Genomic DNA, 15,275 nt, shown 5'->3' on the forward strand with positions numbered 1-15,275 from the left:
AGAGACAGTTATTTTACTTTCAGATACATGCCAACCTTAAAACTGTCTAAAAGCATCTTATTTTCTCCCAAAGAGCTACAGAAAGACCAAGACAATACTCCTTATCACTCAGTGTGGGATTTTAAAAGGTCAATACTGCAATGGCTTTTTCTTTATTTTCTCCAAATAAAATGCTGTAAGTTACTGAAATGGAGTCTGTGGTTCCACAGACAATTCTCTAGGCATTTGCCTAGCAGCTGCTAACCTCATTCCCTCACCTGTGCTCCAGCTGCTTCTTCCCACTGACCTCACTGCTCCTCCAGTTGGACCCATACAGCTGGTTTTGGATCTAAGAGATGAACCAGACCAAAACTACATGCTGTTTCTCAAAAGTTTGCTTTTAACCTGGGCCAGCTCCCAGTCTGCTGATCCTAGGCACAGTTGTAGTAGCACAAGGAGGAGAGCAGCTCAGAGAAGCCAGATCTGCACCTGGCAAAGATTGCATCACCACATACCTGTGCCATGGGAAATATTTCCGAGCCTCCAAAAGCAATCTCTCACCTGCTCCCTCAGGAAAGCAAGAACAAGCACACATTACATTATAAAACTGGCAAAGGAACAAACTTCAGAGAGTAGCCAAAGTTGTGAAATAGGCCACGGAAGGAGTCAGGTAATGATAACAGCTTCTTCATTTCTTTACCTAAACTCAGACGATGTTATCACCAACCCTAGCCTGCTATATATTTTATAGTAAGCAAGTCTAGTCTTTCAGATTAGCAAGCTATATATATATTTAGTGCTTTATTCTCAAACTGTTTCACTACAAATGACAGCTCATTTCACAAACAGCTTATCTTATGGCTAAAGATATATAAATACATACTAAAAATGCTGCTGAAAGTCTCTGAATGTATAATGCAGCCTGGGAGACATGGTAGTGATTGTAACACTGCATTGTAGACACAAATGTTAAAGAAACTTGGCAAGAATCAACACGTTTTAGCTGCTCAAAATTCAGATTTTCTCAGTCTTGTCCTCTTCTGATGAATGGAACATATGGGAGCATTGTTCATAAAACTTGCATTGCTTTTCTCGATGTCTACCAAAATTCCTCATCATGACAATATTTACCAAAATACATAGAGATTCAAAATTTGAATTAATTACCTAGAAGTTCTTCTGTACTCCCAGGTTTACTGGAAGAGAAAAACACTTCAGTAGCAATGTGTTGTGAGTATTTAACAGTAGATGTTATAGCAACAGAGGTAGTGGAGTGCTTGCTAGGGAAGGCAGCTATCCAGTTAAAAGCCATCAATGCTGAGTGAGATAAAAGACAGGGGAAGAAAGTAGCTGCTTTGCCAAGAAACAGTTTGAAATCTGACATTATAAACAAAACACATGTAAATCTAGGCATAAATCCTCTCTCATATGCTGAAGGCTCCATAATATTTTAGCTAGCATTATTACTTACAAACAAACAATTCCTGAAACGCTGCATCGCAAGTGCAGAACAGCCTTTAACCTTGTATTCATCCACTCAAGAACCGTGTTATTTATTATCCTTTATCCCTTAATTATGGGAACTTCACCTACTGCTCTCTGCTCATTTGAAATGCAGAATAAAATACAATGGATGTCTGAAGACTTAACAGGTGTCAACCAGATATTTGCCAGCTACTGCTACTATTCTACTGGGAGGAGTTGCTGTTCTATAAATACTAATTAGAGTTTTGCACATGATCTTGCTGAAATACCTAAGGTGATGAGTGGCCAGTTGTTACTTTTAAAAGATTAGCACAATTTGAAAAACTAATGTCCCCAATGAGGCAATGCTCACACTGAATAATCAAGAGTTATAGCTGTTCTCTGCCCAAAGGGAATATTTGCTCACTTCATCATTTGGAAAATCTGCTGCCTCTCACTCTTCTATTTCACTTTGAGAAACTCATTAAACTTCATGCAACCAATGTAATAGTATGTTGTATGTACTTAAATGGTCTTCCACTTCTATGGCCACATTATTGCTTCTATGACTACCTTCCAAAGACAGAGCTGTGAAATCAGGGCTAAGAAACTGTAACAAACTCAGGTTGCACTTACATGAAGCAGCTAAGAAAAAGACAGTTACAGCAGAAACTGCGTTAGCACAGCAAAAGTTTCATTTCCTCAAATCCATCTCCCCTCAAATTCTTCACCTCCACAAATGAGACAAAGACAAATTACCCAGTCCAAATAAACTCTATTGTAGTAATAGTTTTTCCTACCTGTAGTAGTTATTGAGAAAAATACCAATTCTCTAAAATCTTGGTGTGATACTTCTGAAGAAGCTTAGTGATCAGACAGGCATATTCCACTGGCTTAAGATAAACTCTTGGGTTTATCATAGTCTCACAGTATATCAGAGGTTGGAAGGGACCTCAAGAGATCATCAGGTCCAACCCCCCTGCCAGAGCAGCAGCACTTAGGGTAGTCTGCACAGGAATGCAGCCAGGTGGATTTGGAAAGTCTCCAGAGAAGGAGATTCCACAACCCCCCTGGGCAGCCTGCTCCAGGGCTCTGTCACCCTCACTGCAAAGAAGTTTCTCCTCATGGTGAGCTGAAATCTTCTATGTTCAAGTTTGAACCCATTGTTCCTTGTCCTATCCCTGTGACCCACCCAAAAGAGCCTGGCCCCCTCCCCTTGACACCCACCCCTCAGATATTTATAGCCATTGATCAGATCCCCTCTCAGTCTTCTCTTCTCAAGACTAAACAGCCCCAGGGCTCTCAATCTCTCTTCCCAGGGGAGATGCTCAAGTCCCTTAAGGATCCTCCTGGCTCTCTGTTGGATTCTCTCCAGCAGGTCTCTGTCTCTCTTGAACTGGGGAGCCCCAAACTGGACACAGGATTGCAGGGGTGGTCTCAGCAGGGCAGAGTAGAGAGGGAGAAGAACTTCCCTAGCCCTGCTGGACACAGCATTGGCTCTCTTGGCCACCAGAGCACATTGTTGTTCCATGCAGAACTTGCTGTCCACCAACACTCCAAGGGCTTTCTCTGTGGAGCTGCTCTCCAGCAGGGCAGCCTCTAAGCTGTCCTGGTGCTGTTGTTATTTCTCCCCAGCTGCAGGACCCTGCCCTTGTCCTTATTCAACTCCATGAGGTTTGCCTGCAGCCAACTCTCAGCCTGTCCAGGTCACGTTGGATGCACAGCCTGAGGGGTGTCAGCCAACCCCCCAGTTTGGTATCATCAGCAAACTTGCTGAGGGTTTCGTCTTGTCCAATTTGCAACAAAGGGCACTGATGTAACATGTTGTGGTACAATTCAGCACTTGTAGATATGAGCTGTGATTCATTGCTGTGCAATCCGATTCATGACACTGAAACAACCCCATGCTATTTAGCATCAACATGACGCATCCACAAAACTGGAGAAAAAGTAGAATCCTAGAATCAGTCAGGGTTGGAAGGGACCACAAGGATCAGCCAGTTCCAACCCCCCTGCCATGCCCAGGGACACCTCACACTACATCAGGCTGACCAGAGCCTCATCCAGCCTGGCTGCAAACACCTCCAGGGATGGGGCCTCAACCACCTCCCTGGACAACCCATTCCAGGCTCTCACCACTCTCATGGGGAAGAACTTCTTCCTCACATCCAGCCTGAATCTCCCCACTTCCAGCTTGATTCCATTCCCCCCAGTCCTATCACTACCTGATAGCCTAAAAAGTCCCTCCCCAGTTTTCTTGGGGCCCCCTTCAGATACTGGAAGGGCACAAGAAGGTCACCTCAGAGCCTTCTCTTCTCCAGACTGAACAGCCCCAACTCTTTCAGTCTGTCCTCATAGCAGAGGTGCTCCAGCTCTCTGATCATCCTCATGGCCCTTCTCTGGAAGTAGGTAGAGAGACTCAGAATTTAAACTGCATAGTTATTTTTTTTTATTACTATTTTTGCTTTATCCCTCTGGGAATGAATATTCAGTAAATCCATTACCGTGTACAGGGAAAATATGTATAATTTTAATCAGAATTTATTTGGGAGGTTTTTTCCTTTTCAAAACCCCAGTATTTTTCTTGACCATAAAATCTGTTTTTCCTCCACCTTCAGCATACTGCTTCCTCTTTTTCAGTAGCTCATTACTGGAAATGTTTGGCCTTACTTCAAAAGAGAAGAATGTCAACACCAGAACATCTGTGTCCACACAGAGTGCTTCCATGACAGTGATATACTTCATTTACATCAGTAACACGGACCTGAACCTTGATGTTGACTACATTTAAAGATCTTACCCCACAGGGCAAACGAATACAGGTCAAAAACGTTGATCTGTGTTTGACATACTCCAAGAGCACTTGGAGTGATTTGTTCCAGTCAAGAATCAGACTCACAAAACGTTGCAAAGCTCCGAGCCATGTTTGCATAACCACACTCAGAATAAACATTAAAATTCACGGTCTCTGGAGGCCAATCTACTTTTGATATGCAGGATTTTGTGAGCAACATGGTCAAATTCTATCCTGGATACAGGGAGAATTTTCTCACTCAAATCAAAAGGGTATACCTTGAGCATAAATATCTGTTACTAAGAGGCATAATGTACATACATTTCCCAACTGCAAAAAGGAAAACAGACAATTGATCAACTTAAATCTCAAGCCTGACTGTATAGCAAAGGGATTGGAATAGGTATGTGTGACACAGCATGAGAAATTGGGAGAATTTCAGCACAGATCAAATGCCTCCACAAGCAGGCACCGTAATGACGAGTTCCCCAAACATTAGTACAGAAGAGTTCAGAGATGGACTGAGCCCTGTAATATTTAGAGAGCATGGATTCTGGCAGCCTTCTTCCTTTTAACTTGATTTTAAAACCTTTTGTGTCTCTCCTAAGCTTTTGTAATTAACATAATTTTCTAATTTAATTGCGTTATATCCTCTAACCTGCTATGCTGGATTAATAGAAAATGGAGAGTTCCAATAGTTTCCTTCCACAATTCTGAATCCTGAGTACCCTCATGTAAACCTCAGCACTTTTGCAGCACTGAGTGATTTACTATTGCTTGCTAGACTAATATATACAAACCATCAAACAGGATCAAATCGATGCAGCTGGATATTGCCCTGTTCATGTTCAAGGACCACAACTACCTGTATGCTGTGTAAGCACTTGCAAGTACCAGTAAATCTCATTTCAGCAGAGAAAGAGAAAATTTTGTTTGCAGGTTTCACTAGAATGCCATGGAAACAGATATAGAATTGTAAAAGGCATAATCCAAATGGAAAAAATCTCCAATAAAAAGCATATGTCCAAAAAAAGAATGTGTGTGTTCTCCCACTTGGAAAACACATGCAGAATTCCTATTAGCATCAAGACAGAAAATGATATTGAGCAGACCCCAATATCACTAAGGTCTCTGGTAACAGTATGAATTAATATGTACCTTCAAAGTACAGCAAGACATTTGCATATACAGACTATTAGAAAAAAAAATCTTAATAGAATAATGATCTTTTTAAAGAAAAAAAAGAAGTTACAGCTTGAATTTCTGAAACAGGATTAAAGTATGGTAGTAGACGTGTACAAGGAAACTGCTCAGCACCTGCTGCCTACACTGTACCTAGCTCCAGGCAATATTATTCATTCCTCACTTTCATGGGAGCAAAATACATCCCCTAAAAATATAAAACACAAAAATAAATAGATCTCCAGGGAAATGGAAGAGAAATCAGTTTTAAAAATAGTGAAGGAGCCTATATGTTCTAGAAAAAGACCATTTTGCATTGTTTTAGAAGATTTACACTTTAATTTGAAACCAAAGTAAGGCATAAAATTTGTATGAAAGCAATATCTGATTTATAGATAAACTTAACACACAATATACTTAGCTGCAAATACTAGATCCCAGTGAGAGAAGGAAAAGGTTTTGAAAGATGATTAAAGTATGCCTGAGAAATGTGGCCCTGAAATGCCCCAAAAGATTTTTCTGAAGTTAAATAGTAAACACAATTAACATGACTTTTGCTACAAAAACACTAAACAGAATGGATTTTTTAAATTAATTTTCAATATTATTACATGCTCCTATTAAGCTGGAGTTAGTGGACTCCATCCACTAACTGTATTGTGAAACAGTTCTTCTGTCCATATGACCTTACCACACGGACAAAGAACAAACAAACAAACCCACAAACCACATGAAAAAAACCAAACAAAACCAATAAAATAAAATGTCCATTCTGTTGGTCATATGAAGAGGCAGACAGGCAATAACAATGATCTTATGATCACCAAATATTCCCATCCTGTGGATAAAAATTTTGTGACAATTGACATATTTAAGAAAGACACATTTAGAAGGCTCAGATAATGTGCAGCTTGATCAAATGCATTATTAATTAACCAATAAAAAGTAGCAGCTGTAAAGGCTTACAAGAATACATTACTGTACACTTATGGCCTAACCTTACCATCCATATTCAAACAAGTCTCCTAGCTACAGGCAAATCATATAATTCTTGGGAGTCTTGCATGTATTAGGACTCGTTACATTTACATATTATTATTCACAGTAGATGTTTCATTACATATGCTTTGAGAAAATGAAACATCTAGATGGGTATTCATGTGTTTCACATGTGCATGCCTTTCTGTGCCATCTATATTGTGCAGCTTGCAACTAGGTTGTTTGGCCACCTTCTGTCTTAGATAAAGCAGACCAGACACTGTTTATTCACATGAGATCAACTCATATGGGAGAGTGCACCTTCTTCCACTGTGCTCCAACCAAACCAAAACAGGGAGGACAAAGCCAAACAGCCTCTCAGAGCCAGTCCAGGACCAGCCCATCTCCCAGCTGTTTGCAGGCTTTGTTGGGAGACTGCTAGCTGATACAGGGAAAAACTGGGTCAGAGTCTGTCCTGACAGTTGGATGGTAAAGATACCTGGAAAGTAATCTGGCCCAAGGCCTGACCATTCAGGTTGCTTGAATGGACATGACTTCAGTCAAGCTACTTGAAACAAGACACTGAAAGATACACCATCACTGCAAGGATGGAAGGAGTCTCCAGAATTCCTGCTGCCCATCTGCTTCAAAAGGAACCTGTCCTCACGACACTGCTTTTGCATCAAAGTTCTCTTCTACTGTTAGCAAAAGGTGGACCCGAGCCATAAGGTCCTTCTTACAAGAAAGTTCCAGGTAAAACATTTATCTCATTAAGCAAGCCTCTGAAAGGGTAACTTACCATTTTGGTCTGCTTGTGGATTTCACCATCGGAGCCATCCCATCTCTGTAGAGGCTTTTGGTTTTACTGAAGTTGACAATGTTGAAAATTACTCTCTGGGGAAAACAAACCACAAGAAAACAATACGAAGAGGTCAGGTATTACAAATTACACCTACTGATATTTGAGGACTATTTCTCTTCGTTCCCCTTGGTGAAAACTACAAGATATCTACACAGAAGAAAATGCATATAGTCATCATTTGAATATGATAAGAAAGAAGAAAAGACCCTAACTCTGATCTTAGTTTACAGTAAGAACTTTGGGGAAACTGTAGCTGATACTTAACAGTTCAAAGTGCAAAATCTAGATCTTTACTGGTAGTGGACTGATACTGAAAGTAATTTCATGCTGGGGGGAGAAAAGAGAAACAGAGACAAAACCTTCTCCCTTTACCATTTGTCTCCAGTAAGTCATTTTATGCAAAAATTACTTATTCTGTTTCTGTTAAAGTCAAGGTTGGATTAGGTCATCTCATGTAGTACATTCACTTCTCAGACACCGTATCAAATATACCTGAGGTTTTTTCATTCCTTTGATGCCTAACATTTATGTACATAGAAAAAACAAAGAAAATATATGAAGACCAAATTAACTTTGATATAATGACCCAGGATATACTAATATATACCATTTGTACCTCTCTCCTTGAATTTCTTTCCTGTAAGTATCAGTGAAGAGAGACAACTAAAAATATTTGCCCCTACGTATTCACACTTCTTTTTTAGAACAAACTCATAATGTTTACATTCTTAAACAATGGTTCATGAGAAGCTCTAGAACTAAATGGCCACTGTCTGAAATCAAACAGTTTTGACTAAAGCAGCAAGATCAATTAAGCTTTCATATGTAACATTTTGCAAAAACAAATCTGGACCTCCCAAGGCAGTCTGCTCAGACAACAGCGAATTACAACATTCAAGTGAAAGCAATCTGCAGTGGGACACTGACACAGGAGCTAAACACATTTGCATTTATACATAGAGGAGGTAGGAATTGAGGTAAACTATATAGCCCTAATTAAGTATCTCTGTACTCAAGAAGATTAAGTGTTTTTGAGGTGAGGTAGTGCTGAAGATTCTGAAAATGGAGCTGCTAGGTATGCAAACTCTGCAAATTAGCCCCACAAAATCTAAGAAAAATCTGCAAGGTTGACTGAAACTGACTAAAAAAGTAGCAAGTTGGGAAGATGCAAATTCAATTTTGTACCAAAGTTAATGAGCAAGCCACATATCCCCATACATTAGTTTTCATGTATTTTGTTTAATGCAGCATTTTGAGATTTTCTAATGGTCATGAGCTGAGCTTATTTTAATAACTCTGGATGAAAGCATGCATTTAATTTACAAAATGTTATATTTGTAATTTTAAGTATTTAGGATATTGCATATCTGATGAAATATCCATCTTGGGAGGTCTCAAGTTATTTTCCATCCTCTTATGTGTACAACGTATGGCTGTAATTTAGCAAACGAAATTTCGGCCTCTATATATTCCATACTCTACAAGAAAGCATTTCCCTGTATTAGAACACTGAGTTTTTTCCTCTCTTACTTAATTCTGTTCATATTTGTGAAAACAAATTAAGTTGCAACAAATTGGTTTGTTAATCTTGATGTTTGCATAGAGGGAATGAAACAAACAAGATCTCCAAACCAATTGCCTTAAACTTTGGATGCAATCATGTCACTGTTGGAAAGAGAAAGTTGCTAATTTTGTTACATACTGACTCAGAGCAGACAGCTGGTTGAGAATGTTCTTATTCCAATCAAGCTTATTTTGTATAATGAGTTGGGCAAATGTACACAACTGGGTAAGCAACGTATATAAAAACAAAAATATGCAGCTCATTTAACAAAACACTGCAGATTATAACATTTCAACCACTTGTGTGTCACCATGGAGTAAGCAGTTAGCAATGCATGCAGTTCTCTCAGCATGGCATATAGTTAGATTGGCAGAAGCAAAAATTTAACAGCACAGAACAGGACTTTATCAGCATACACCACTGCAGTAATAAAGTACACAAACCGAAGCACTCAAATAAGCAGCTGAACTGGTGATATTTAAAGTAGTCCATGCAGCTCAGTCATTGAAGTGTGCAAAAATGGAATGACTACACTATACACACCTTAGCCAGAAAAATATGCAGCTTGCTCAATAAGGTATGCAAACATCTTTGAACTGAGTGCTCTAATAAAAAGGTTGTGATACAGCCATCAAATGTTTGCTGAACAAATCTAATTTTTCGTTTAATTTTTGTCTACACTGACATTCTTTAACATAACAGTTATACACTGTAGAAAGCAACAGGACTAGATATACACTGGGCATGTTAAAACACTCTTTCACAAGAAAATTATCACTAGTCTGTATGTTTTTTATGAATTACAATGAATGACAAAGGGTGTCATTTAATATGTAATATAATTCAGATACTCACAAATGGGGGAGGGGAAAAAAAACTAGTAATTTTATTTTTAATGAAATGTCAAGTTAAAAAAATACAATTAGAATAAATATACTTCCAAATTCTCTAGAAATTGCTCTGGTCTCCAGAGCATCAGTCCAGAGAAAATGGCAGAAAACTTTACAATAAAAACACTTGCATTCATTTTGGAGGATAAGACTACCACTATCCAAAGTGATGCTGTACCAGAAATAGCTGTGTGATTTCACATGTTATGACACACTGTCAATCTACTGCAATATTCTGACAAATTTCTGGGTAGATGGAAGAGTCATGGTGCAGAAAAGCCTCTCAGAACACCACCACCTAAGACCATGCTATTTGGGGGGTGCATCAGGATATATTGTGGCTTCACAGAATGAAGACAGACAACTGCTCAGGCTCTGTGCATGGGCAGACAAATTTGATTTTAAAAGTTGGTGAACATTGGACAGGGTAGGCATGTTCTGCCTGCTGAAAGAAGGAGGAAGATGTCCTCTTTCCATAACATGCATCAAGTATGCATTTGGATGTATCTTGCTGCTAAAAGCATTAAGACAAAAAAGTAAGGAAAGGTTTGGTCCTCCCTTTAGCTTTAAATTTACTGATGAATTCTGGTTTTCTCAATAGTCCTTTGCAAACTTATTTCCTGAATTAAAAACACAAACAGGTGTTAAGGGCTGCTCAGTGCAGAGCAAGATAAAGATGAACCTTAAACACAAAGGGAAAAGATGGCTGAAATGGATCACATGTTTTATCTTACCACCAGAAGTTTACAGTTTCCTGACTGGGTCTGAAAGGATCTCTTAGGTTTTTGAGGGCAAGCACACATGAGAGTGGTTTTGCATTGGAGCTGAAGGATGGTCATATGCAACATAATAGTCCAACAGGTCTGTGTGAGGGTGAATTGTCATCTCTAAAACATTCATTGTCCATATTCTGGCAGGTTTTCCATCTGAACCTATCAACTGAAGCAGATATCCAAAAGAAAAGTCACACCTTTGCAAAAGGTTAAGTGCTTTCCCCCAGGATAAGGATACGTTAGGTCCATTCAAGAGGCTACAAGGTTTATTTCACATGATTTTCCCCAGCTGACTTCTCAGGAATAGCTGAGCCACTTTGGCTGACAATAAAAGAAGGGGAAAAAAAAACCCACACAAAACAAACAAACAAACAAAAAATCCAACCCAAAGAACACCACAAAATTCTGCCCGAGGCAGACACCTGGCACAGGAAATTTTGTGTCAAATCACGACAAGTATGAGAAGTTATAACTAACTGAAAATAGGGTTTGCAGTAGGAAGTGTCAGGTAGTCTCAGTATTGATGTAACATACACATTTTAAATATTAACAATTATATAATATGTTTAATAGTAGTAGCAGCATAATAGTGTCAATGCAGTGGACAATTCTGCACACTACAAGTGTGATACAAGCTTCACTGTGAGCTTCCCAAGTATGTGGGGACCAATTGTTGGAGGTCAGGTAGGAAAAATTTCACCATTTAACCAGCCAAAAAAAAAAAAAAAAAAGACCTGAGCATTAAGTAGTAATACTAAGACCTTTCAGCCAAAATTAAGTCTCAGTTCTTGTGCTCTGAATGAGGATTAAAGATCCAATGGCCCTGGATACCATGGGGCTTTGCTTCACTTTCACTGCTTGATATCTTCATTCCTCTTCTGCTGATTTTTTAGATATTACAGTGTTTTGTGAATTCCAGAAACATGCAGTTTTTCCTGGTCTGGGTTCTTGCCTTTGGTAAGAATCTTCTTTATCCTGTCCTTTTTTCTTTTTTATTAAATCCCTTCTCTCTCTTTTATAAATGTAGGTTTTCCTCCCTTTAAAGGGCAGATCTATTTTAGAATTGCATTGCATTAAAAAAAATAAAAACACAGGGAAAAAAAACCACAAACAAACAAAAAAACACACACAAAAAAAAAAAACACACAGGAAAATGAACTGCTCAAGCCAGCCCCATGACTTGCAAGATTTTGAGTCACCATTTCTAAATGTGAGAAACTGGCAACGTGGGATTGCTGCCTTCTCACACAAAAAGTACTTCATTTCTGTATTTGTGTCAGAAGGTCTTGGGGATCTTTCCTGACAAAGCATCATATACAAAGCTATACAAAAATAAATTATACTGAAGGGACTTCACAATGGAGAGGAAACAAAGTGTCACCTGTAACTGTTATCAGTGCTGAGGAAAACAAGTAATGTAACAGTCAGCTCTGTGTAAAACCTCCAGTGAAAACTCACAAATCACATTTTTCTGACCTTTTAAAATTTAAATCACTCATTACTGCTACCATTTTCAAACAACCCATACTTTCCTCTGTAGGAACACATGTCCTTTCAAATAGAAAAGTGTTTGATATTGAAGGCATTTAGCCTTTTTCTCTTCAGCTCAGTTTTCAAAACCTGCTGATGCTCAAGAGGGGAAAACTAAATCCTCAGCCACAGAGGCAGGATGCTGGGAGCAGCCAGAGCTCCACCAGCCTGCCTAATCAGATGCACCTGTATCTTGTTAACTGGAAATTGTCAAGTCCTCAAAGGTAAGGAAGTCTGAGGAACACGCTGCAGAAAATGCTCTTCAGTTTGTAAATCACAAGATTCTTTTTTTCCCCCTTGGTAGAGCTCTCCATTTAGTTACTTAAGAGAGAGAAATGCTGAAGTCTGGGATGATACAAAGAGCAACATTAAAATTTTGGACTTTAATACAGCAAGACCTCTGATATACTGCTATGCTAGCTTGGAAATGACCTTTGCATCTACCAGGGTATTTGTATGCTAATCTTGGTCTTCAGGATAGCCCTGCACCCATAAGTTGTATTACTGTTTTCCACTTAACAGGATATAACTGTATCTTTATGAAAAAAAAAACAAAACTTTTAAAAAATATAATAAAATTAATTACTAATTTAGGCCTTCACCCTGTTTATCTGCACTTTCTGGCAGATCTTTCCTTCCCTCAAACCTAATATGCTTAAGCACAGGTCTGCAGGAAATGTAACATTTGTGAAAGGCAGGGGTTGCAGTTTGGAACTTCACTGTCAAGATCAGTGTTACCTCACTTCATTCCAGGGCAGGAGAATACTGTGGAGAAGGTCATCTTCTAGCAAAGAGCTTTCAAAAGGATCTACAGAGGAACTGCTGTTCTGTGTTTAGTGTCCTGCTGGGAATTTACTGCTAACCTGGATTCTATGTGTGACCTGTTGGACTTAAACGTGGTTAAAGTGCAAGAATCAGCCCAAGTTTTCCCATTCAACCTTCCTTGGAAAGATGGCAGCTTTGTACTGAACACTCTCCCCTGCCAGTAGCTGAGAACTTTCTGATAAATTTTTTACTTTTCATCTGAAATCAATAATCTGGAACTTTCAACCAAAAACTCAGAAAGAAAGCCAGGAGGGGTATAATTAGAACAACTCACATTCCTCACTCCCTTGGGCCAAAAGCTCCAATAGAACTGCAAATCTGTCAGAGGATATATATTGTGTTGTGTTGATTCATCAAAACAAAAATAGTAAAGGTCCTGACAGGGACCAGCCGACAGAGGTATTTGAAGCTGAAAGCTTCTTGCCAAACTTTTTCTATACTTTGTAGGAAAAAGTCAACATATTTGCAAGGGAAAAAAAAAAAAAAAGAATGGCATATTTATTTAATCAGGTCTGGGTAAAAAAGGTACTTTTATTTTCTATTTCCTATCTTTTCATATATATGCAGTCTTTTGCAAAAGACCTGCTTCTAAGTTACATTGCAAGGAAATTGCAGAGCTGCAGGAATATGTAAGCAACTTTTTATTTGATATTTGACAGGATATCTGAGCCCTGTTGGTCTTGTCATTGACTCCATGGGTAATATTTTCAGGAATCAGATGAATATAAAATAAGGAAACGGTGCATGGTCTCTCACTGAGACATTCCCAACTAGCCAAGTTATTTCCTAATATATTCCATGCCACGTTACAGCCACTGCCAGATGAGATTTGAAGTAGAGTCATGTATTAAACTCTTTCTACATCATTACAGAAGCTATCCATGTTTAGGTTCTATATGCTATTCAATCAATATTATGGCTGCAGGTGGGTAGTAACAGCTGGCTGTTCTGGAACGTGTTAGCAAAATTTGCTGATATCTTACATCCCTCAAGAGGAAGCAGCTGAAAAGACTGAAGTTTTCCTTTTCCTGATAGAGATTATTTAGTCAGTGAGAAGAAATGTTGTAAGGTCTGGTAGGATTTAAAATAGTAAGAATAATTATTTATTAGTAGTTTAAAAAGAGAATGCTATCAATTAGGTTTTTGGCCTAAATCTTGTTCATCGTATAGGGCTCACAGGAGGCTTGAAAAGAGTGACATGAACCTGGAAGAAGGGGAAAGGGCCAGGAAAAGTCAGCTCATCATGGTTATAGGGAACCACTGTAAAAAGAAAGCCCACAGTTAAGAGCACTGGAGTAAGGTGTGCCACTGAAGACCAGAGAACGAGGTGCAAACACTGAAGTCCACGCAGGAGCATTCTGCTCAGCTGTTCTTTCTTCTCTATAAAGTCTGCTTTTCCTGGGCTACTCATAGAGGGCAACAACCAGCCTATGATCTAAAATCAAAGCCTCCCTTACCAAGAAGAGATAGACTTACCAACAAATTAGATATTTACGATGGAAACCAAAGAGATGCAGAGCCATAATTACTCAAGCATTAAGCATGTAGGCAGAGTGCTTAAAAGTGACACTCTCACAGAAATTCTGCAAGACAGTAGGTGAGAGTGGCACTAACAATGAGAGGCTGGCACTGATATTTCTATGGATCATGGTTTTGCTCAGCCCTTGAAAACACAGAAGGTAATCATCACAATTTAAATAACATGCAAATGCAAAGGCAGCAATCCATCTGATACCCAGGCTGGAAGATGAGGATAAAAAAGCCTTTTTAAGTGTAGGTCCTTGTGAGAAGCAAAAGGAAGATAAAGAAAGCCTTGTTAAGGGAGAAATTTGGATGAAGCTTTTTCAGCAATTGTTTACTTTGGATTTTTGCAGCTGGCATTTTTCACAGTTAAAAGCTATTGTTTTTCTGGAGCTTGTGAGAAAAAACCTGTGGGGCAGAAGTAGGAGATGATAGCTCATAGAAAGAGAGACAGGATAGATAGGAGAGCTCAGAACTAGCACCAATATATTAGCCTCAGTGTTCTCTGATGAGTTACAAAAACAAAGACATTTTGATGTGTATAACCACTGGTTATTGCTGCCAGCAGTCTTGGTTATGTTACTGGGATCATAGCATTGCACACACATAAACCTTTTCTATTTGCTTCTCCAGTAACTAAGCACAGATGGGCTTTGTGTCTAGGTTATTCACAGAGGTCTTTGGTTTTTTCTTTTCTTGAATTCAAGCATTTTGGTGGCTATTACAATGAAAGCTTTGAAATTTCCATGCTCCTACATGCATGGTTCTGAAGAGTAATGCAATAAAGGTTTCCCTGTACTATAGAGTTCCCTCACATTTAGACAGAATTAGATCCTTACGGAAGTGGTGATAAAAAACAAAATAAACAGTGCTGATAAAAACAAAATAAAAGAATTAAATTAAAAAAACCAAA

General features: G+C 38.9%; 1 protein-coding gene across 1 annotated transcript in view; it reads right to left on the minus strand.

Moving 5' to 3' along the window:
• AGBL4 (AGBL carboxypeptidase 4) overlaps positions 1 to 15,275 on the minus strand; it is a gene marked incomplete at its 5' end in the record, with an annotated part of 965,543 nt that overhangs the window by 744,966 nt on the left and 205,302 nt on the right. Inside the window, one exon of the mRNA XM_054384552.1 lies at positions 7,197 to 7,291. Within this exon, the coding sequence (XP_054240527.1) occupies positions 7,197 to 7,291 (95 nt within the window). The remainder of the gene's footprint in view (positions 1 to 7,196; positions 7,292 to 15,275) is intronic.

This window comes from Indicator indicator, chromosome 10 (genome assembly GCF_027791375.1).
Source record: "Indicator indicator isolate 239-I01 chromosome 10, UM_Iind_1.1, whole genome shotgun sequence".
In the NCBI taxonomy this organism is placed as follows: domain Eukaryota; kingdom Metazoa; phylum Chordata; class Aves; order Piciformes; family Indicatoridae; genus Indicator; species Indicator indicator.